The 24,022-nt window shown below is 38.2% G+C and overlaps 1 protein-coding gene across 1 annotated transcript in view; it reads left to right on the top strand.

Moving 5' to 3' along the window:
• The first annotated feature begins 12,903 nt into the window (after positions 1-12,903).
• The window catches only part of RNF213 (ring finger protein 213), a 203,659-nt gene continuing 192,540 nt past the window's right edge, over positions 12,904-24,022 (top strand). Inside the window, exons 1-2 of the mRNA XM_044674544.1 lie at positions 12,904-13,530; positions 14,953-15,088. Coding sequence (XP_044530479.1) covers positions 14,992-15,088 — 97 coding nt within the window. The 5' untranslated portion in view covers positions 12,904-13,530; positions 14,953-14,991. The remainder of the gene's footprint in view (positions 13,531-14,952; positions 15,089-24,022) is intronic.

Below are 24,022 nucleotides of genomic sequence, written 5' to 3'. Positions count from 1 at the left end.
ATTAGAGAAACAACAGTGAATAGAGCATTATACCGGGAAACAGGAAGATCTGGTTCAATCCAGGCTCAGTCACTAGCCATGTCACCCTGGGAAAGTCATTTAACTAATTCTACCTCAGTTTTATCATCTGTGAAATGGGGATAATAATAGCCCCCCTTACCTCCCAGGATTGTTGGGAGGAAAAAAATGAGAAAACATTTATAAAGCACTTTGTAAACCTTAAAGCTCTATATAAATATAAACTCATATAAATGCTAGCTATTGTTTTTATTTGGTGCTTGCTTATAGGTTTTAACCCAATTGCCTTCTTCACCCTGACAAAAGTATTTAGACTGGGGAGGGCATACCAGTGAGGAAAGCTCTAGATTTAGATGACCAAAGCCTAATAATAGTACAGAGAAGAGAGATGCCTCTATGGGGATCTGAAGTCATACTGTGAACATGAGAGGGTAGGGAGCAGAAGTCATTTACTTGTCTGTTAAGCTGCTGAACTCTCATTTCCTGTCCAAGTAGGTCATATATCTGTTGAAAGCTATCCAACTGCTCCTGGATTCTGACAAGGGACACCTTAGGTGATAAAGAAAAAGGTGGGGATCTTGTCTGTCAGCTCATGGCTGCTTCTCCAAAGTGCCATTGTGTCACAAGTTTAATATTCAAACCCCATTTCACAGAAAGGCAAAAAGAAATTTTGCAGTTGTGCAGAAAATACAAATTATGTCATGTCAAAAGAGTGTCAGTGACTTCAAGGTAGAGGTAGTCTGGAATAGAACAAGGTCCAAGGCTGAATTCTAGCCACCTTATTATCAGTAAGCTAAGTCTGGGAATACTTTTTTCAGGCAGAAAGCCCCTACTAGATTAAGGTTTTGACCTCAGCTGTCTAGAAATATTGTTTTGAGCTCAAGCAGCTGCATTTTTGACCAAGAGAGAGTGTTAGCCTCTTGACTGTTGGTTTGCTAAGAACTTAAAGTTTTCCAATAAGACTATAATGCTTTTCCAATAAGAAAAGGTATGGATCATAAAAGGAATCAAAAGAGGAGTCTCAGATTTATATCTTATATAGCCCATCTGGTCTGGCTCTGATCCAGAGCAGAGAGGTCAAAGCATGGCTTTCCAAATATATTCTAGTATTATAACAAAATTTACCTCCCTCCTCATCCAATGGAGTCCTTAGGAGAAATGACTTAATCAGGAAAAGAAAGTGGTGGGACACTGACTTCCTTCATCCCAGCCAACTCCTCACATTTCTCCCCTTTTCCTATCTTCCCAGTTTCTGTAAGGCTTTGGGAGAATAGGAATCTGCCTGACTCCCTGCTCACAAACCCCTATGTATGTGCAAAAGATTTTCAAACCCCCTTGGAAGAATAAAAAATTTTTTCTCTCCTTTTTCTCCTCTTGCTTTCTTGCACAGTGTTGGGGGTTGGTTTGAGGGCAAGAATTACAAAACCCATGACATGTTGCTTGGCCCTAGCGATAAAAGTGAAAGTAAGGCTTGAAGGCTGATCTCATGCTTTCATATATTGTCTGCTTTATTTAAGACCCTTTGGGGAGAAATGGAAAATGCTTCTTCCACAGACTATTAACTGACTTAACAGGAAGGTATGTGGTAGGAACCTGATTTGGTCCATTTCTCCACAGAAAGGACACTGCCATAGATAATGGGTATCTAGATATCCCTATGAAACTTACTTCTTCCACTCCCCTCTCCTCCCTTCACAGCTTTGTTTCAATAGCTGGAGCTTAGATAATAAAGATAAATAAAGATAAATAAAATATTAGAGTTGGAGGACTTAGTGATCACTGAATAGATGAAGAAGTTGAGGCCCAGAATTTCACACTGAATGATTGTACAGTCTCAAGGAGAAGCTGCCAAAATGGAATCTCAAAGTTTCTAATGCTTGACATTCCTGTATTTCTAAACCTATTTCTACCTCAATCTCAGCACCTGCTCCCTCATCTCTTAAATCAGTTTCCCCTGTTCCCAGAGATGGGCATATGAGCTAGTGGAAAGAACACAAAATCTCAGAAGGGAAAGGAATCTCACAGTTTATCTGATCTAACCTGTTCTTGTATAAGAATCTTTCTTAGGACCTACCTGAACAATAGCCATCCAGTTTCACTTGAACCCAATTACCTCTAAAGGCAGCTGAGGACACTTTGAGGACAGTTCTAAATGTAAGAAAGTTATTCAAACCTAAATTCATGTCTTTGCAATTTCTGCCCATTGTTCCTAGTTGTCTGCCTTTTGTAACTAAGCTAAAAAACAAATTCCCTCTTCCATATGATAGCCTTTCAAATATTGAAAATTACTATTGACATGGGCATTGTACAGAGATGGCAGGGACCCTATACCCCTTAACTCAGACAGTCTGTGAACAGGGGAATTCCCTTCCCCCTTCCTGCCCTCGTGACTCCAGAGGCAAAGACCATCCTCCTTGGAATTCCTTTAAGTTGAGATAGATAAAGAAATACACCTCCTCGATAACATCAAGTTGTATATCTCAGACATCCATCTGTCCCCTGAACTATGAGATCAGATGACCAACACCCCCCCCCCCCCCGAATACTTGAGTGTTTACCACTCTAGAATCACATCCTCATCATGACAGCATCACCACAATTGTAAAAGTATATAATCCCCAGGATTGAGGGATTCTGGGGGAGCTCCCCATGGCTGCTCCACTCATGCTGTCTTGCTGGCCATTAATCCTATCTTACTAATAAATCTTTCTTTTTTACTTTTAAGCTAAGTTTGGAGTCCTCTCATTCTTGAGAATGGTTTCCTTCCCGAACCCAGGGGTTCACCAATTTGCACCCCTATAGCACTATCATTACCCCCAACCCCTACCACCAAGTTTTCTCCTGAATAAAGGTCTCTATTTCCTTGAAAACAAATCTGCATTCAGGAGCCTTTCACCATTCTGTACACTGTTCTCTAAGTATGTGCCTTTCTGGACTCAACCCAGTATTACAGAAGGACTGTTATTTTCCTAATCCTGTGTACTATGTCTTTTTAGTTGTTGTTGGTGGCATGTTATTCCAGATACGAGTTAAACACTTTTGAACAAAAACTTTTTTCTGAAAAATAATTTTGTATTTCTAGTGTTGTTCTCCTCCTCCTAACTCCTTGCCTTCTGTTGATTCCAAGGCAGAAGAAGAGCAGTAAGGGCTAGGTAATGGGAGGTTAAGTAACTTATCCAGAGTCACACAGCTAGGAAGTGTCTGAGGCCATATTTGAACCCAGGACTTCCTGTCTTTAGGCCCATCTCTAGGCCACTTAGCTACCCCTGAGCGTTTCTTCTTAACTTTAGAAAGGCTCTAACTTGTGTTTTTGCTTTTTAAAGTCAGAGTGGAAGTATAGAGACCATGTCACTAGTTATACAATCTAATCTCACATAATTTAAAAAAAAAAAAAAGAAAATCATCTACCTTTTAAATGTGATTTGGTGATTCTCATGTGTATACTACAGGGGAAAGATATATGTATCTGAAACAAAAATGTCCTCTGGTTTCCAGAGACACTCCTAACTTATAGGAAAATACAATAGAATTAACATTTCAAGAGGTTGGTTGAATAGTTTTACAATGACTTTACTGTGGATACATTCAAGCAAATTAATATCTTTAAGAAATTGGAGGCAGAACTTTGATTAGCTTTACAGTGTAAATTCAAGTAAATTATTATTTTAAAGTAATGGTTTGGGGTTGGAGATAAAGGTTTTAATCCAGAAATAAAGGGCAGAAATATTGTATAAAGATATTATATTATACTTGATACAATGGGAGAGGCTTCTAAAACAAAAGATATTCAAGATGGCTAAATGGATGAGGTGGGGGCGTGGGGAGCCAGCTTTACTTAACTTTAACTTACCTTGAGATTTGGATAATTAATAACTTGAGAATAACACTAATTTCTCACTTCACACAAGCCGATGATGGTTAGCATTTTTTTAAAGCACTAAAGTATTTTAAAATTAAGATATGTACATTGTTTTTAAATATATAATACTGTTGCACATTTTAATAGATTACAGTATAAGATAAACATAACTTTTATATGCCCTGGGAAACCAAAAAATTCACATGGCTCACTCTAAATTGATATTCTGTAACCAAACTGGCAATATCTTCAATGTATGCCTATAGAAGGGTATTTTTTTTTATAGAAAGGTAATTCTATTCACAATAGAATTGAGTTCTACTTAAAGGTAAATAGAAGACAAAAAGCTTAGCCTTTAGGAAAATTTCCCTGGAAATTTTGCCTGGGAGAGTATTAAATCCATGCCAGCTTAAGCCTTTTGTAAAAAATCATAATATTTTATTTTTTTCCAATTACATGTTCAAATATTTTTTGTAAAGGTATTTTCTTTTACCAATTACATGTAATAACAATTTTCCACATAAGTTTTCTGAAATTATATGATTCAAATTCTCTGCCTCACTTCTTTCCCTCCCCCTCCTGCAGATGGCAAGCAGTATGATCTGGATTATACATGTATTATCAGGGAAAACATATTTCCATATTGTTCATTTTCGAAAGAGAATAATCATATGAAACCAAAAATCCAAAATAAAAACTCAAATAAAGTAAAGTAAAGAAAAGTGTATGCTTTGATCTGCATTCTGACTCCAACAATTATTTCTTTGGATAGCATTCTTTGTCATAATTCCCTCAAAATTGTCTTGGATCATTGTATTGCTGATAGTAACTAAGTCTTTCACAGCTGATCATCCACAATATTATAATTATTATGTACAATGTTCTTCCAGTTCTGTTTATTTCACTCTGCATCAGTTCATGTAGGTCTTTCAAGTTGTTTCTGAAATCATTCTGTTCATTATTTCTTATATAATACAATAGTATTCCATCACCACTATGTACCATAATTTGTTCAGCCATTCCCCAATTGATGGGCATCCCTTCAATTTCTAATTCTTTGTCACTACAAAAAGAGCTGCCATAAATATTTTTGTATATATGGGTCAGTTTCTTTTTTGTTTCTGTTTTTTCTCTTTGGGATTCAGACCCAGTAGTAGTATTGCTGAGTCAAAGAGTATGTGGTTTTGTAGCTCTTTAGGTATAGTTCAAAAATGCTCTCCAGAATGATGGAATCAGCTCAGAATATTCCCAACAGTGTGTTAGTAGTGTGAGATAGTTTTTTTGTTTTTCTTTAATAAAATCCTTACCTTCCCTCTTGGAGTCAATACTGTGTATTGGCTCCAAGGCAGAAGAGTGGTAAGGGAGGCAATGGGGGTCAAGTGACTTGTCCAGGGTCACAAAGCTGGGAAGTGCCTGAGGCCAGATTTGAACCTAGGACCTCCTGTCTCTAAGCCCAGTTCTCAATGTACTGAGCTACCCAGCTGCCCCCTGTGAGGTACTTTTAAATTCAGAGTTGTTTTAGTTTGTGTTTTGCTGATCAATAGTGCTTTAGAGCATTTTAGGCAGCTTTGATGACTTCACCTGAAAACTTCCCTTTTCATTTCTTCTGACCATTTGTCAATTAGGGAATGACTTGCATACTTACTTTGACTCCTTTCTTTATGTTTTTGAGAAATTAGGCTTTTTTTAGAGAAATTTACCATAAATTTTTTTCACATGAATAATTACTATGTATTTCTCTCCATCTTATTCCTCCCAACTCATTTATCCTACTCTCTGTCCTTTCACCCTGACTGTCCTCAAAAGTGTTTTATTTCTATGTAGATCCTCCTCTCTCTCTCTTCCTATAATCTCAGCTGTGATATGAAGTGGTATGAAGTGAGAGGCTAGAGAGAATTTACTCACATGGTCTTATTTTTTTTAGGTAATTAGGTTTTTATACTTCTATATTCTTTTTGTTCTTTCTACTTCAAGTGATTATTAATAAACTTTATGAAATTAGTACTTGGAGTTATTGGACATTAATTTAAATCCTACACTTCTGACTACCACATTCCCCAATCTGCCATTCCTCCTATCAGTCCCCATCCCTCTTCTGGTACCCCCTTCCTCTCTTACTTTTATCAACCCTTAAAACCAGAGAGCAACAGTATTATTTTTTTTTTTAGCAACAGTATTATAACTGTTCCCCTAAAAGCTAATGAGCCACAGTGTGCTCAGCAAATTTTTCATTTCCTTCAGAAGAGAGAAAACAAGACACACATAACAAGGGGATGGAAGAAAATGAAGCCTAAGAATGAGGAGGAGGTTACAGGTTATGGTATTCTAGAAAATGAAGTCTCATAATTAAGCAACAAGGATGGAAACTTTTGCCCAGGTACAAAGGTTGGGTCAGCAGTTTAGAATGTTGAAATATAGGAGTTAAGATGTTCTACTTGTGATACCAATAACAGGAAATAGTCTTAGAGTTATCTTGCTCAACTCAAGGATCACTCAAGACTGACTGAATTTTTCTTCTACGGGAATCTGCAAGGTTACTTCCTGGGCATTTATCATTATTTTATCAGGTTAATCAAGATCTAGAAATTAAGGCAATTCTAAACACAGAGCCATAAGAAAAAGTACCACTCTGACACTTTCCTATAGGGTAAGATATATTTATGTACCCAGATGAATATGTATGTTATTTCCAATGAGCCAATTCTGTTCAGAGTAAAATTCAAGAGGCCTCTTACTCCCCACCTCCACCTCCTTGATCTTTCCATCCATTGTAAAAGTTCTTTTGTACCTCCTGTATGTGAGATATTTTACCCCCTTCAACCTCTCCTATCTCCCATCTCTCAGTGTATTCCTCTTTCTCACTCCTTAATTTTCTTTTTATAGAAATAAACCCATTATATTCAACTCACATGCATTATACCCTCTGACTATGTAAACTCCTTCTAATTACCCTAATATTGATAAAGTTCTTAGGCATTATAAATATCACCCTCCCTAATATGAACAGTTTGATTTCTCTTTCCTGTTTACTTTTTTATGCTTCTCTTAAGTTTTTGATTTGAGAGTCGAATTTTCTATTTAGCTTCGGTATTTTCATCAGCAATGCTTCAAAGTCATCTATTTATTTAAATATCTGTTTCACCCTGAAAGAGTATGCTTAGTTTTGCTTAGTATTTGAGTCTTTGTTGGAATTCTAGTTCTTTTGCCCTCTGGAATTTTTGAGACCCTCTAAACCTTCAGTATAGAAGCTGGTATTATCCTGATTATTGCTCTGTGATATTTGAATTGTTTCTTTTTAGCTGTTTGCAATATTTTCTCCTTGACCTTGGAGCTCTAGAGTTGGCTATAATATTTCTGAGAGTTTTGGGATCTCTTTCAGGAGATGATTAGTGGATTCTTTTCATTTCTATTTTATGCTCTGGCTCTTGAATGCCAGGGCAGTTTTCCTTGATAATTTCTTATAAGATGATATCTAGGTTCTTTTTTTGATCATGGCTTTCAAGTAGTGCAATAATTCTTAAATTATCTATCCTGAATCTATTTTCCAGGTCAGTTGTTGGTTGTTTTTTTTCCCCAATGAAATATTTCACATTTTTCTCTATTTTCTGTCTTTTGACTGTTTTATTGTTTCTTTTTTCTTTCTTTTTAATTTTTGTATTTAGAATTGTTTTAGTGTTTCTTGATATCTCATGGAATCATAGCTTCTACTTAACCAATTCAAATTTTTAAGAAATTATTTTCTTCAGTGAGCTTTTGTACTTCCTTTTCCATTTGACCAATTCTCCTTTTTAAGGAATTCTTCTCTGCAGTGTTTGTTTTTTTTCTGCCTTCTTTACCAAGCTGACAACTCCTTTTTCATGATTTTCTTGCATGCTTCTTATTTCTCTTCCTATTTTTCCTCTACCTCTCTTATTTGATTTTTAAAATGCTTTTTGAGAACTTCTGGGAATTGTTTTTGGGCTTTACCAATACATATCTTTCTTTAAGGTGTTGGATGATGCAGTTTTGATTTTGTTACTTTCTTCTGAGTTTATGTTTTAATATTCCCTGTCACCAAAATAATTTTCTGTGGTCAGTTTCTTTTTTGTCATTGTTGTTTGTTCATTTTCCCAGCCTATTTCATGACTTTTAACTTAAAAAACTGTTTAAGATAGGCTGTGCTGCTGAGGTGGAGGAGGGTACTGACCCAAGCTTCAGGGTTTTTTTGAACGTTCTTTCAAAGATAGTTCTAAGAACCTATATTGTGTGTTCACTAATCTCCTCCTATGCTCTGATCTATACAAGACCACAAATACTCTTCCTCCCCATGGAACTATGACAAGATCCCAGCTGCCTTGCAGCTGCAAAGACTCATGTGTTAGTGCTTCTCCTTACCCAACAACTTTGATTTGAGTCTGGACAATGCAAGAATCTGCCCTCAGAGCCAGCAAAGGGACCCCTTAATCACCTTCTGACCCCCTTATCATCTATGGGCTGAGAGTTCCAGAAGCCATTGCTGTCTCCATGTTCTATGCTGGCTTGCAAAGGTGGGGCCTGCCCTGGCAACAGCTCTCTACTTCCACATTAGTGTAATAGACCTTTCTTGCTAAACTTCTAAATTGTCTTGGGTAGGAAAATTGAGAGAATCTGTTTTGTGATGTTATTTTAAAGCTGTTTGAAGATTAATTTGGGAGAATTCAGGTAGGTTTCTACCTTTTATCTACCACCTAGGCTCCACCCAGACTGATTAAGTCTTGCTTTTTTAAACCTTTACCTTCTATCTTAGAATCAATATTAAGTATTGGTTCCAAGGCAGAAGAGTGGTAAGGGCTGGCAAGTGGGGTTAAATGACTTACCCACATAGGTAGGAAGTATCTGAGGCCAAATTTGAACCCAATACCTCCCATATCCAGACTTGTATTTTATCCACTAAGCTACCTTGTCCTTTGTTTTCAAAGAGGACCAATGGCATAAATAGGGCAGTGTCCTGACTTCTTTGTGATTTGGATTTAAATGAGGCAGAGTTTCATTCTCTCTTCTAGAACCACTGAAGTCCGGTGATGAGACAGAAGTCAGGATGACTGGCAATGAACCGGTGAAATGGATCAATTCAGGTTTATTCTGAAGAAATAAGAATGTGGACCATTCCTAATGTGTCAGAGATGCTTTATTTTCATTTTGGAATCAAAAGAGGTCAACATTGTTTTATATTGGTCATTGTAATTCATTGGTGAATGTTTTCAATCCAAGAATTGATGATTCAACATATCAATGGGCTACATTTCAGGTTATCTTGAAGAAATAAGGATTGGGATCATTCCTAATGTGTCAGAGATGTTTTATTTGCATTGTGGAACCAAAAGAGTTCAACATTATCTTAAAATGGTCCTTCTGGTTCATTTGGGAAAGTTTTGAATTGTTACAATTAAAATTGATATACATGGATATAGATAGAAGTATTAATATTTTATTTAAAGCCATGTTGGTAAATTTAAGAAAGCCTGCTAAGATCTAATTCAAATCGCCTGCCATTGCCTTCTCCCACCTGGCTGCTTTGTACCAAAAAGAGCACCTCCCCCTCACCTCAGGAGTCTTATACTCTTGTCTATGTAATCACACTTCCTGTCTACCTGTATTACAAGAGGAATCATGGGAAATGTAGTTTCCAAGTCCCCTAAATGTCCACAGAAAGTTTATCTCATATATCTAAATATTTAAGGCCCAAATGAACCCCAAATTTCCACTAACACAGAATCAAAGAATTAAAGATTCAGGTCCCTATAATGCAGGGGTCGGCAAGGTCTGGCTCTCCAGCCATATCTGGCTCTTTCGAGGGCCAGATATGGCTCTTTCTGCAGGAGCCATAAAGTCAATTTTTTTTCAGCTGCTGTTACAGGACCATGCACTGTTACAGGAGCGTGCACTGTGAGCACTGTACAGCTCTCACAAAATTACATTTTAAAAAATGTGGCTTTTATGGCTCTCACAGCCAAAAAGGTTGCAGACCCCTACTATAATGAAATGGATCAATTCAGCTTTATTCTGAAGAAGTAAGGATGTGGACCATTCCTAATGTGTCAGAGATGTTTTATTTCTGTTGGTGAATCCACAGGGTTCAACATTGTCTTATATTGGTCACTATAATTCATTGGCAAAAGTTTTTCAATCCAAGAATTCATGATTCAGCATCTCAGTAGGCAACATTTCGGGTTTTTTGGAAGAAATAAGGATGGGGATCATTCCTAACGTGTCAGAGATGTTTTATTTGCATTGTGGAATAAAAAGAGTTCAACATTATCTTAAAAGGGTGGTTCTGGTTCATTTGGGAAAGTTTTGAATCCAAGAAATAATTTTCAGGTCTCTTAAATGAAATTGATCAGTTCAGGTTTATTCTGAAGAAATAAGGATGTGGACCATTCCTAATGTGTCAGAGATGTTTTATTTGCATGGTGGAATCAAAAGAGTTCAACATTATCTTAAAATTGTCATTCTGGTTCGTTTGGGAAGGTTTTGAATCCAATAATTAAAGATTCAGGTCTCTATAATGAAATGGATCAATTCAGGTTTACTCAGAAGAAATAAGGATGTGGACCTTTGAACACTGCTTGCTCTGGTCCCTGACCTCCTGGATGTGCCTCCTGGCTAGATGATGACTCCTAGGATCAAAAGAAATATCATTTGGGAAGATCCAGGGGCTGGGAAAGATGACTGACATTATCATATTGACAGGATACAATCAAGTCTGGGAAAGGAATCATAGCCAGAGGCTAGGGTGTAAGGGAAGGGGCTACTTACAATGGATATTAAAGGATGGTTCCTGGCCTGGTGTGTCTTCCTGGGAAAGGGTCTCTGATACAAAGGGGAGAAAAGGATATTTAGCATTTACCCTACCTAAGACAAAAGGATATTTAGCATTTACCCTAGGGTCCATTATTCAGTCTGTAACTACTAGCCTGAGATTCCCTTCTGGGTGGATTCTTTGGGGAACTGGGAACAAGCACAAGCTTTGGGGATTTCCAACCTACAAGCTATTCCTAAAACTTGGGGTTCATCAGATCTGACTAGGCCACAAGTTTGCAGTCTCTAGATTCCACCTCAACAAGTATATAACTATTTACTTTTAAATTATTGCAAATTCCTCTATTCACTACCAGATAGAAGCACCAAAAATTCTTTGATACCTTGTTTAGCAAATATAAAAACCTTTAAAAGAACAATTAAGGGGGCAGCTGGGTAGTTCAGTGGATTGAGAGCCAGGCCTAGAGACATCCTAGGTTCAAATCTGGCCTCAGACACTTGACCCCCATTGCTTACTCTTAGCACCTCTTCTGCCTTGGAGCCAAAAAGCAGAATTGGTTACAAGATGGAAGGTAAGGGTTTAAAAAAAAACAATTAAGTTCTGCAAATTTATCAATAAAAGTAATAGAATTTCCCTAAGAAAACATCACATACAGTTCCAGATGATTACTTGAACAAACTTCTCTCCTCTTAGGGGAGGAGACAAAAACAATTCCTAAGAATTTAAATACACAAAAGCCATATAATTTATAGTAGAATTTCCAATTATTACAGGAGTAATTTCTACTTCACTTCAAAGTTTGGGAATCATCCAGTTAATGGTAATAACTAATTTAGCTTTAAATTTTTTTTTAAAACCCTTAACTTCTGTATATTGGCTTATAGGTGGAAGAATGGTAAGGGTGGTCAATGGGGGTCAAGTGACTTGCTCAGGGTCACACAGCTGGGAAATGTGGATTTGAACCTAGGACCTCCTGTCTCTAGGCCTGGCTCTCAATCCCCTGAGCTACCCAGCTGCCCTTTAGCTTTAATTTTAATCCAATTTTAATTCAAGAATCTTTTCTTGAATATTTCTGTCAAGTTTCCCAAACTTGTGGCCTAGTGAGATCTGATGAACCCCAAATTTTAGGAATAGCTTGTAAGTTTGTGCTTGTTCCCTTTTCCCTATTCCCCTGAGAATCCACCCAGAAAGGAATCTTAGGCTAGCAGTGGTAGACTGAATAATGGACCCAGGGGTAAATGCTAAATATTCTTTTGTCTTAGGTAGGCTTCCCCAAAGTATCCCAGGAAGACACACCTGGGCAGGGGCCATCCTTTAGTATCCATTGTACCCTAGCCCATAGTATCCTTTTCTCCCTAGCCTCAGGCCATGATTCCTTTCCCAAGCTTGATTATAAATCCCATCCTAACAAGTATGATAAAGTCAATCATCTTTCCCAGCCCCAGGATTTTCCAAAATGGTTTGCAAGTTCCTGGATTTCTTTTGTTTCCTAGGAGTTGTCTTCTAGTGAGGTGGCACTCCCAGAGGGTCAGGGATCAGAGCAAGCAGGGTTCAGTCCTTGTAGTCTGCATAAGGTATGTGGGGCAGGGCTCTGAGTGGAAGTCTAATCAGCCCCTGTTCCCCCTTTTCTTTAATTAAAGAGTGGCTTTTTTTGACTATTTTAATAATTCTGTTTTTTCTAAGTTAACACATACTCTTGTTAACTGGGATAAAACACAAAACTATGAAATAGTCAGAAAAACCACTCATTACTTAAGGGGTTCAGTGCTCTCAAGGCCTCCACACAGAGTTGTGTGCCCACGCAGAGGCCCGAAACTGGGACGCCTGGGAGAGCCAACTATGCTGGATTAAGAACTCCAAAGAACAAAATAATTTGGGGAAACTATATGCCATTTGGGGGATCCACTGGCAGGGAATGATGATTGCCAGTACCATACCTACAAGGAAATGGGAGTGTTCAAACTATACTGACTGGATTGGGAAAGTTTGGGAAAGTAATCATATCTAGAGGCTAGGATGTAAGGGAAAGGGATACTAACTGTGGATACTAAAGAGGTGATCTTTGCCTTGGTGTGGGTCTTCCAGAGAACGGGTCTCTGATACTTAGAGGAAGGCTACCTAAGACAAAAAGAGTACTTAGCATTTGCTTAGCCCCAACTAACTGGGATTGTCATTTACCTTAGGTCTATTATTAAGTCTTGCAACTGCTAGCCTGAGATTCCCTTCAGGGTGGATTCTCATGGGAACAGGGAACAAGTACAAATGTTGGGGTCTCCAACTTACAAGTTAGTCCTAAAACTTGGAGTTCATCAGATTTTACTAGGGTACAAGTTGGGGGTTTCTAGATTCCACATTTCTAGATTCCACATTGATATTCTTTTGTAAGTAGAAGTAATTTTTTTTTGTTCAGATCAAGCTCTATACAAGACCTTTCCATTCTGGAAATTTCCCGCCCTCTCTCACTACCCTTCCTCATTTAAAAAAATAAAAAATAAAAAATAAAGTAAAAAAAATTGTAGCCCTATCTGATTGGATGTTGCTAAGAAATAGATGGCACTGACAGGAAGTAACTCGGTGGGATGGGGGTTGGTCCCGCCTCTTCCTGTCTCTGCCCCTGCCTAGAAGCGGAGGCGGTGTCGGGGGCGGGCAATTCTAGGCAGTCACGAGGTGGGGCTGTGCTTGGCGGCTGCCTTCGGGGCGTGGAGGAAACGAAACCTAGACTGGAGTAGGGCGGGGAGGAGGGGAGGAGGTCAGAAGGAGAAGGTGATGCTCCTTGGGTAGGGAGTGGATTCATGGGTCCTCCTTGAGACCCACTCCAACTTGGCGGAGGTCGCTGAGATTGCTGCTGTGGTATAACCCCCCAACCTCAGCTCAGGTGAGGGCGCGCGGGTCCGGGGCTGAGGGGTGCGTGCCGCACCTAGCGGGGCGTGTGCTGGAGGGGTGGCGGGGGCGTCTCTGGTGCGTGCCCCAGTGCTAACTGTGGGGCACGCTCCAGGGCTCCTTTTCCTGACTTCTCGCCCTAAAGGCTGTGCACTGTGCCCTTTGCTCCTTCGGGATCTGCACACTCTTGCTTTTTGGCCCTCTGGGACTTAGCGGTCCTGCGGAATGGCAGGTTGCAGGTGACTGAGGGTGGATCTGTGTTCCGCAGCTGGAACCTGGGTTTCGCTTTTTGTTCTGCCTGGTTGGGCATCCCTAACCCAGTCTGAGATTAGTTTCGTTTTCCTGAGACTCAGGTACTTAACAGACCCTCTCAGTTTGTGGTCGCCTGCCAAGGATAGAGTGCTGTGGGTAGGAGCTTTGGCCCTACCCATGCTTTTCCATGTCCGCGAACCCCTCTATGATTGTGGGCTACCGAGCAGCTAGGAGAAAGGTGAAACTGCTGCCCTATGTTTTAAGTGTTCCTGAACCCCTTCCCCATCTCAAAAAAGTACCTTTACGTATTTCGACGTTGTGGTGAGATGTAGATGACATCATGCATACAAAGTATTTTACAAATTTTATTTTATATTTTATTTTTATTTTACAAATACTTTGTGGAAGGTTTGTTGTAGGCGCAGGAAAATGAGTAATAATACCTCAAATGTATGTAGGTTTGCAAAGATAATACATTTATAACTCAGTGAAATAGCTTGTCAGCTCCGGGTGGGGGGAAGGAGAGAACATGAATCACGTAACCACGGGAAAATATTTTAAAAAATAAAAATAAATAAGGTTTGCAAAGCACCTTCCTCACTACAGTCCTTAGAGAGGTAAGGGCAAGTATTTCCCAATTTTATCGATTCTTTTGAAGCTCAGGAGTTAACAGTCTGCTAGATGCTAGAGACGGGGTTCTCCTCACTCCAAAAACCATCCCACTTTAAAAATAATTTATTTCAATTAACAAAAATCAACCTTCTCTCCTTTCTACATTCCCACTCCACAAAAGGAAAACAAAACCCGTTTTTAACAAATATAGCTCTTCATTATACCTTGCTGTCTCTGTTGCTATTTTCGTGGTTTGTATGTAGAAGGAGAAAAAGACTACACAAATATCCCTACTAGTTCTAAATTCATGTGTCATTCCACTTATGAGTTAAGAGGTTAATGAGTTAAGATAGCTCCATCTGAGAAATATTGGAAGTCTTCATGTACGTCCTGAACTACAACTATAACTTTCAGTTTCTAACAGAACAAACTCATACTTTGTAGTTTTATTTTCTAGAAAATGAAACTTAACTAGTGATGTGATCACATGACATTAGTTTTTTAGCTGACTGTCCTCCATTTTTATTCCTCCTTTTCGTTCTGAACCTGCTAGGCGTAAAGCTGCTCTTCCTTGAGGTCTTTCTGCTGGAACATGAAGTGCCCTAGTTGTCACTACATCTCCAAAGATGAAGCTCCCAAGTTCTGCAGTGACTGTGGGAGGAATTTGGTTCCTGCAGTCAACCCACAGAGTAAGGAGAAATGGGTATCAACAATGGGTTACAAATGGTTTTGTAGTGGTCTGGATTTATGCTAAGGAAAATACATGGAAGGGTAACTCCAATCTTTTTTTTCTTAAACGTTTTGTTTAGAACATCAGACTAATGTGCACTAATCTGGAACTCAAGACTGAGAAGTATTTTGGAAAGATAATGTAATTGTAGCAATGTTTCATGATTTCTAGTTCCATGCCACTGATTATAGAAAGAAATATCTTTTTTTCCCCACAGTTTTAATCCTCAGAAATAACTTTCCCTATGAAATTATTTGAATCTTTATGTAGTACCTTAAAAGCAGCATTTTCCAGTTCCATTTGTCTTACCTCCTGGAACTAGAAACCAAATGAAAAAATTATTACTGAACCAAAGATGAGGAAATTTCCCCAAGAAAGAGCTTTTGTAAAGAAAAGTCCTGAAAAGTCAGTCACATTCATTTCCTGCTTTGATTCAAAGGGGCATGTGAGAATGCAGTCTACAGACATTTACTGGATGCCAGGTGCTTTAAATTAAAATAAAAATAGGCTTTGTGGCAATTGAATCCTCAACTGAAAGTAGATTCTTACTTGTAGGAACCCATCAAGTTAGTTCTAAATGGTGATGTTATTAACCTGTCAGGTGAGGGGAAATAAATGGGTCATGTTCAGAGGATTGTGTGTTTGAATAGATGTGTATGCATATGAATACTCACATATACAATGTAAGGGTTAAATTAAATTGATAAAATAAGAAAGCAGGTTTTAACAATTTTAGTTTTAATGAGAATATAGTAAAAGGAGGGAGATACAGGAAAAAGAGAAATTGCCAAACTAACTAGCCTATAACTGCCCTTAGAGAAAGTCCAGCTGATCACCATTCAGCTCAGCTCACCAGGCTCTCCTTTCCCCTCAGTACTCCTTTTATAACCCCTTCTTACCTCACTTCTTGTCTCTGGTTTCTACTTATTTTTCACTGTGGGCTGGTTTATCTTTACACATCTCTATGGTAAAAGAAGCTCCAGGTCCCCACTTAAATTAGAGAAAGGGATTTTTCTAATTCTCCCTCTTACAACATATGTTCACATATGTTTAAGTCAATAGCTTGACTTAAAAAAATGTGTCAAACTTATAAGCTGCAATTTTTTTTAATGTAATAGCTAATAGCTGGCATTTATTTATATATAGTGTTTACTATGTAGCAAGCACTGTGCTAAGTGCTTTACAAATATAATTTCATTTGATCCCTACAGTCTCCAAAGGTAGATTCAATGATTATCCTCATTTTACAATTAAGGAAACTGAAGCAAACAAAGGTTAAGAGATTCTCTGAAGGCTACGGAACTTGTAAGTGGCAAAAATAGACCTTGAACCTGTGTAAATAGAATTAGCTCTATCCCATTAATAGTAAAAAATCTACTCAACCCAGGCGTGCTAATGATGTCACTCCCACCTCCCTTAGTGGGGAGGGGAGACGAGTTACCCACACGTGACAATAAGTAACAAATCAAGAATAAGGGACTGCCCTTTGGGCAGTCCAAATCAATGTAGAAACTGCCATTTGTCCATTTGAATTAGAGGTGGACCACAGGAAGTGATGAAAGACACGATCTCTTTAAGTAAGTGAGTGAACTTCGATCTCTTTAAGTAAGTGAGTGAACTTCCTGTGGGGGCAGTTGCCGTCTGGAACTGGAGGAAGAAGCATCTCCTGAGACCACAGACAGCTTACACTCTGTATTGTCACGTGGGTAAGTTAGGCTGGCTTCCTTGGCCTAGCTGGGCCAATTCTAACTCTGCCTATCTGGCTGTTGGGCCTTGTGGCTTACAGCTTCATTTATTTAGACTTCTAACCTCCCTCTTCTCTTTATCCCTACTTACCTTCCTGATTGTAAATAAACTCCTCAACCCGATGCTGACTTGGGTCTGATTTAATTACGGAATCAACCTGAATTGTTGATTTCTGGCGGCCACATAGTTTTAAGATATAACTATAATAACTAAATTTTAATTCTTACAAACCCCAAATTGAAGTATTTTTCTGCCTCAGTAAGAAGAGCATTAATTAAAACCATGCCCTCTCAGGAGTTTACTTTTATTATCTTTGACCTTGGAACAGTATGAATGTAGCATCTTGCATTTGCCTGACCTGTGACTTAAATACTACTGAAATATCCTGGTTAATAAATTAAAGCATCTAGAAGAAGACTGGATTGTGAAGGGCCTTAAAATTATTCAGTTTAAGGAATTATAGGTATTTCTTCTGTAGAAAAAAAAGATGAGAGCCACTCATATTTGAAGGTTCCTCATGTGAAAGAGGAACTAGAGGTTAGTTACATTGAATAGGGAATGGAATTTAGAGTCAGGAAGGACCCTCCTCAAATTCTTTTTTTTTTTTTTAAAACCCTTACCAATACTGTGTATTGGCTCCAAGGCAGAAGAATGGTAAGGGCTAGGCAATGGGGGTTCAGTGACTTGCCCAGAGTCAAACAGCCAGGAAGTGTCTGAGGCCAGATTTGAACGTAGGACCTCCCATCTCTAGGCCTAGCTCTCAAATCTACTGAGCCACCCAGCTGCCTGTCCTCAAATTTTTAATTATTGTGATCCTGGACATGTCACTTCTTAGCCTTAGTTCCCTCATTTTTTTTTCTTCTTTTTTTTTTTAATTTTTTAAACCCTTAACTTCTGTGTATTGGTTCATAGGTGGAAGAGTGGTAAGGGTGGGCAATGGGGGTCAAGTAACTTACCCAAGGTCACACAGCTGGTAAGTGTCTGAGGCCAGATTTGAACCTAGGACCTCCAGTCTCTAGGCCTGACTCTCAATCCACTGAGCTACCCAGCTGCCCTAGTTCCCTCATTTTTAAAAATAGGTTTAATAACATACCTATTGCATAGGGTGATTGCAAGATGAGATAATTAATGTAAAACACTTTTTAAACTTTAAAGCACTTTGTAAATGCTAGCTATTACTATTATTATCGTTATCCTTTCTAGACTTGTCTGTTTGACCCTGTCGGGTAAAGTTAGAAATATTTAGAAGTTACAAGGAGGGAGATTTCTGCTTGATGTAACAAACTTTTTTTTTTTTTTTTAAGTCAAACTATCCCTAAGTAGAATGGGCTGCTTTAGGGCAGGGCAGTTTTTCTCTTTGGTAAAGCAAAGGCAAGATGACTACTTAGAGTAGATTCTTTCTTGTTCTTGTGTAGGTTCAACTAAATGGCCATTGGGATCCTTTTTATTTCTGAAATTCTTTCACATTTCATACTTTATTCAATAAAAAGGAAGCCTTGGTAGGTCAGTGAAAAAGTCACTACCCAACTTTCTTACTAAGGCCATTGTGAAATGAAATTTAAAGGTCAGAAAGGTTTAAAGGTCACTTGTGAGTTTGCTGAATCATCATGTCTACCACTGAACCCTTTTTTCATTATTTTGATCCATGCTACCATTTATGTGGACTATTATATATTTCTAACTGGTTTTTCTGTTTTCTTTTGGTTTCTGATTCAGTTATTTCCTATTGTCTACCAAATGAAATCATTTTGGCATCTTCAGGCTTTTCATAATCCAGAGTAAACCAACTTTTTGGCCCCATTTGGCAATTACTTTTCATATACTGTTTTCAAACAAAACATAATTGATTTATTAAGTGTCCACTTCAGTGCGAATCTTTATACTTTGTATTGTGTGTATTTTACCAAGTACTAGGGGTGAGAAGCAAAGTTTCTTTGCTAAGAAACTAAGACATGACCCCCACCCTCATGAAGGAAGCTTATAGTCTTTTTTTTTTTTTTTTTTAAAACCATTACCTCCTGCCATAGAATCAGTTCCCCTGTAGAAGAGTGGTAGGGGCTGGGTGATTGGGGTTAAGTGACTTGCTCTGTGTCACACAACTAACAAGTGTCTTTGAGACCATTATTGATCCCATCTTCACGCCTAGTTCTTTATCTACTGTGTCCCAGGTGTCCCCAAAACTTATAATCCCCCTAAAAAAATAATTAATTTAGAATATTTTTCCATGGTTACATGATTCATGTTCTTTCCTTCCCCTCTTCTCTCCCCCTCCCTGAGCTGATGAGCAATTCCACTGGGTTATACATGTATCAATATTCAAAACCTATTTACATATTATTAATATTTACAATAGAGTGATCATTTAAAGTCAACATCCCCAATCATATCCCCATCAAACCATGTGATTCAATCATATATTTTTCTTCTGTGTTTCTACTCCCACAGTTCTTTCTCTGGATGTGGATAACGTTCTTGTAAGTCCCTCAGACTTGTCCTGGATCATTGCATTGCTGCTAGTAGAGAAGTCCATTACATTCTTTTGTGTTACAGAGTATCAGTCTCCTGTACAATGTTTTGGTTCTGCTCCTTTTGCTCTCCCATCAGTTCCTGGAGGTCTTTTCCAGTTCACATGGAATTTCTCCAATTCATTATTCCTTTCAGCCCGTAGTATTCCATCACTATCATGCCACAATTTGTTCAGCCATTCCCTATTGATGGACACCCCCTCATTTTTCAATTTTTTGCCACCACAAAGAGTGCAGCTATAAATATTTTTGTACAAGTATTTTTCCTTATTATCTCTTTGGGGTACAAACTCAGCAGTGGTATGGCTGGATCAAAGAGTAGGCAGTCTTTTAAAGCCCTTTGGGCATAGTTCCAAATTGCCCTCCAAAATGGTTGGATCAATTCTCAACTCCCAATTTTGCTACATCATCTCCAACATCTATTACTTTCCTTTGCTATCATATTGGCCAATCTGCTAGATGTGAGGTGGTACCTCAGAGTTGTTTTGATTTGCATTTCTCTGATTATAACAGATTTTTAGAATCCTTTTTCATTTGCTTATTGTTAATTTTTATTTCTTTATCTGAAAACTGCCTATTCATGTCCCTTGCCCATTTATCATTTGGGGAATGGCTTTATATTTTGTGCAATTGATTTAGCTCATTATAAATTTGAGAAATTAGACCTTTGTCAGAGGTTTTTGTTATAAAGTTTTATCCTCCAATTTGTTGCTTCCCTTCTAATTTTGGTTGCATTGGTTTTGTTTGTACAAAACCTTTTTAATTTAATGTAATCAAAATTATTCATTTTACATTTTGTAATATTCTCTATCTCCTGCTTGGTCTTAAATTTTTTCCTTTCCTATAGATCTGATAGGTCTATACTATTCTGTGTTCACCTAATTTACTTATAAAAACTTATGGTTTTATTAGAGGTATAGTCACACATTTCATCAGTAACTTCCCAATTACCTTCTTTAGGACTTAACCTTCCTTTGCATTTTTATAATTTTTTGATACTCCTAGCTTGTTCTGTCCTCCTCATTCACTTTCATAGTTTAATCACTGCTATTTACATCACTCTCAAATCTGTATCTCTAGCTTTGTTCCTAGGGACTGATATTGGTCCTTACATTTCAGTTTTAGTTATTTTCACTTACATTATGGCAGCTGGGTGATGCAGTGTATAGAGTGCTGAGATTGAAGTCAGGAACACTTGGTTTCAAATTTGGCATTAGACCTGTACTGCCTCTATACCCTAGGCAAGTCACTTAGCTTCTGTTTGCTTCAGTTTCCTCATCTATAAAATGGGAATTATAACTAGCACCTCCCTTGTGAGGTTTTTGTAAGGATCAAATTGAGACATAAAGTGCTGAAAAAAGCACAGGTACCAAAGCAATTAACAAAAGAACATGTCTTTAATCAGGATAAGAGAGACTATGCTCTTATGGCCATCATTTAGAGTCATATTCAAACACACACAAAAACCACAAGTCCACCCAATTCTGAGGAGACTGGGAACAGTGTCTCTGGGAAAAATACCAAGAATAGGAATTTTGCCATCCAACTAGAGAACCTGGAATTCCATTTATTTCAGTTTTTAAAACTAGTGAACAAAATTGTTTATTTCATGTTAATTGGGGTATGGAATTGTGGGAGAGCTTTGAGGTGAAACCCCAGGTTTCCTTTTGCAAGAATGCAAGACTCCAAAACTTAGCTTAAAAATAAAAGGAGAATTTTATTAATTTGGAAACCATGTTGAAAGACTGAGCAGGTGGAACATTGTCTCCTCAAGGAGATGGGGTTTGGGATTTTTATATCCTTTTGACAACAGGGGTTACAGGATAAGGAATGGGGGGATGGGGTGAATCAGGAATGAGGTTGGGATATAAGGGATGGTCTGTGGAATTCTAGAGTGGATTAGATTAGGTACCACCCAGTGCTTATCCGAGTGGAACTGGAAGGTGCATATTTTTGTTAATTGAAGATCTAAGGAAAAGTCCAAGGAAGGGGATACCCCATTCAGGAAGCAGAAAGGAATTTCTTATGTCCCTGTTGACCTAGAAAACTTCTGGATTTTGGAGTGTCCAGAGGTAAACTCTGGGTCCCATGCCAGAATGTGAGACAGTACTTGTAAAACTCCTTAGGCCTAGTTTGCATTAGGGGTTCTCCTTCACCTCAAAAAGAGTCATCAAACTGATAAAATTCCACCTCCAGAACAAAGCATATCATGCATAAACCTAAAACAACTTTTTGTAAAAACCTTTCCATGCTAAAATACTGAATAAGATGCAATTATTTATTAGAAATGAGATATCAGAATTGTAATCTTGGCATGTAAATTTAGGGAATATATATAACCAACGAGAAACAGCTGACTAGTTACATTGGGGCTTGGGAAAGAGGCCAAAGTGTCTGGGAGAGATCTAATGAATACAATAAGGAAAGTTAAGATCATAAAAAAGGGTATTTAAGGCTTGATTTCCTCTACTACTCCTATTGGGTGCTCAATGAGTGATGGTCTGTTCAGTCTGGGACAAAGGGTGATGAGTCTGGGAGTTTTTTTCTTTTTTAATTTAAAATTTTAATTTAGAATATTTTTCCATGGTTACAGGATTTATGTTCTTTCCCTCTCCCCTCCAACACGTAGTTGAACTGGGCTTTACAAGTATCATTGTTCAAGACCTATTATTATTACATATTATATATTAGAGACTGGGAGTTTCTTGAAGTCAGGTTCCCAATGGGCAAAGGTCATTTTGGGATTTCATAAAACAAGGTTGTCAGTTTAGTGGGTACTTAATAAATGTTAGCAGTTACTATTATTGTTGTAGGCATTGTATATTTTGTCCTCTTTTGCTTATGTAGTTCTGAGTTCCCCATGTATTGATTTTTATGGTGCAATATAATTTTCCATTCATATTAACAATTTGTTCAGCCATTCCCCAGTGGACGGCACCCACTCCTAGTTCTATGCTAGACATAATGTGCTGCTGTAAATATTTTGATTTATTTGGAAACTTGCCCCTTGTCCTTGAACTCCTTGAGGTCTATGCCTATTAGTGATTATTGTTATGTCAAAAGGTATGGACAGTTTAATAAACAGATTTCTCTTAAAAAATTCCAAATTGGGGGCAGCTGGGTAGCTTAGTGGATTGAGAGCCAGGCCTAGAGACAGGAAGTCCTAGGTTCAAATTTGGCTTCAGACACTTCTCAGCTGTGTGACCCTGGACAAGTCACTTGACTCCCACTCTTCTGCCTTGGAGCCAATACACAGAATTGACTCCAAGAAGGAAGGTCAGGGTTTAAAAAAATTCCAAATTATTTTCTGGAAAGCTCAGGTTAATTCATAATTCGTTCAACATTTCATTAGCATGTACCTGTCTTCGCATAGCCCCCTCAACATTTATTACTTTCATCTCCTCATTACTTTTAAAAAATTTTTTTTAAAACCCTTAACTTCTGTGTATTGGATCATAGGTGGAAGAGTGGTAAGGGTGGGCGATGGGGGTCAAGTGACTTGCCCAGGGTCACACAGCTGGGACGTGTCTGAGGCCTTATTTGAACCTAGGTCCTCCCGTCTCTAGGTCTAACTCTCAATCCACTGAGCTACCCAGCTGCCCCATTCCTCATTACTTTTTGAAGGACTTAAGGGGAATTCCCAAAGCTTTAATGTGCATTTATTTTAGTCATTTGGAACAACTTTTAATGTGGTTGATGATGTCTTGATATATCTTTTAAAACTCTATTCTTATCTTATGGCCACTTATTTATTGGGGATGAATTATTCTTACATGTGTCCCCTTTTCTCTTTTCTAATTGCCACCATCCAAGCATTTTATAACCATACATATTGGACTCAGGGAATGAGATGTTTCCTCTGTAGATGAATGTATTAACCTGAAAAAACATAGAACTATCCAAGTAGTTACACAAGAATAAATCTTTTAATCAGAACAAGAGAGACTGAGTTCTTATAGCCACCACACAAAAGTCATGTGTACACACAAAACACTAATACCACACCCATGTTAAGTGCTGAGACTGGGAGTATTGTCTCTAGGAACATGTAAGATGAATGGGAAATCTCTTTCATGGGAATTTTCCTTATGGAAATTTCCATGGAACTGAAGAACTTCTTATGGTTTTATGCGTCTTCTTATATGATTTAGGGAGTATAGGCAAGGAAGGACAATGACCATTGGAGCTGGAAGAGGCTTAAATACAAATAAGAAACCAAGAAACCAAAAAGGGTACTTAAGACTTGAGTATCTCTGTGTTTTGATGGTTTATTATTCAGTTGGGGACTAGGGTCAGCCAGGGAATTTCTTGAAGGCAAGTTTCCATGAAATTTGGGGTTTCATAAAATAAGGTTGTCTAGTGCTACCCCCCAGTTAGAAAGCATCCTTCCCAACTAGTTGAATCAAGGGGGTATAAAAACTGCTTTTGTTTTGCATAGTGCTCCAGTTTCCTTTTCTTCTTTCTTAATTGGGTGAGATCCTTTTTGTGTGAAATAGAGAATATGGATTGTACAGTATGTTGTTGAATATTCTATGGATATTTGTAGGAATGGACATCTCAACTTGGAAAGATTCAAGGGAAAGCCTAGAAATGGGTATTTCAGGTAGGGGTAAGGGTTCATA

Source organism: Gracilinanus agilis, chromosome 4 (genome assembly GCF_016433145.1).
Source record: "Gracilinanus agilis isolate LMUSP501 chromosome 4, AgileGrace, whole genome shotgun sequence".
NCBI classification, from domain to species: Eukaryota; Metazoa; Chordata; class Mammalia; order Didelphimorphia; family Didelphidae; genus Gracilinanus; species Gracilinanus agilis.
This window is presented reverse-complemented; position numbering and strand designations above follow the sequence as displayed.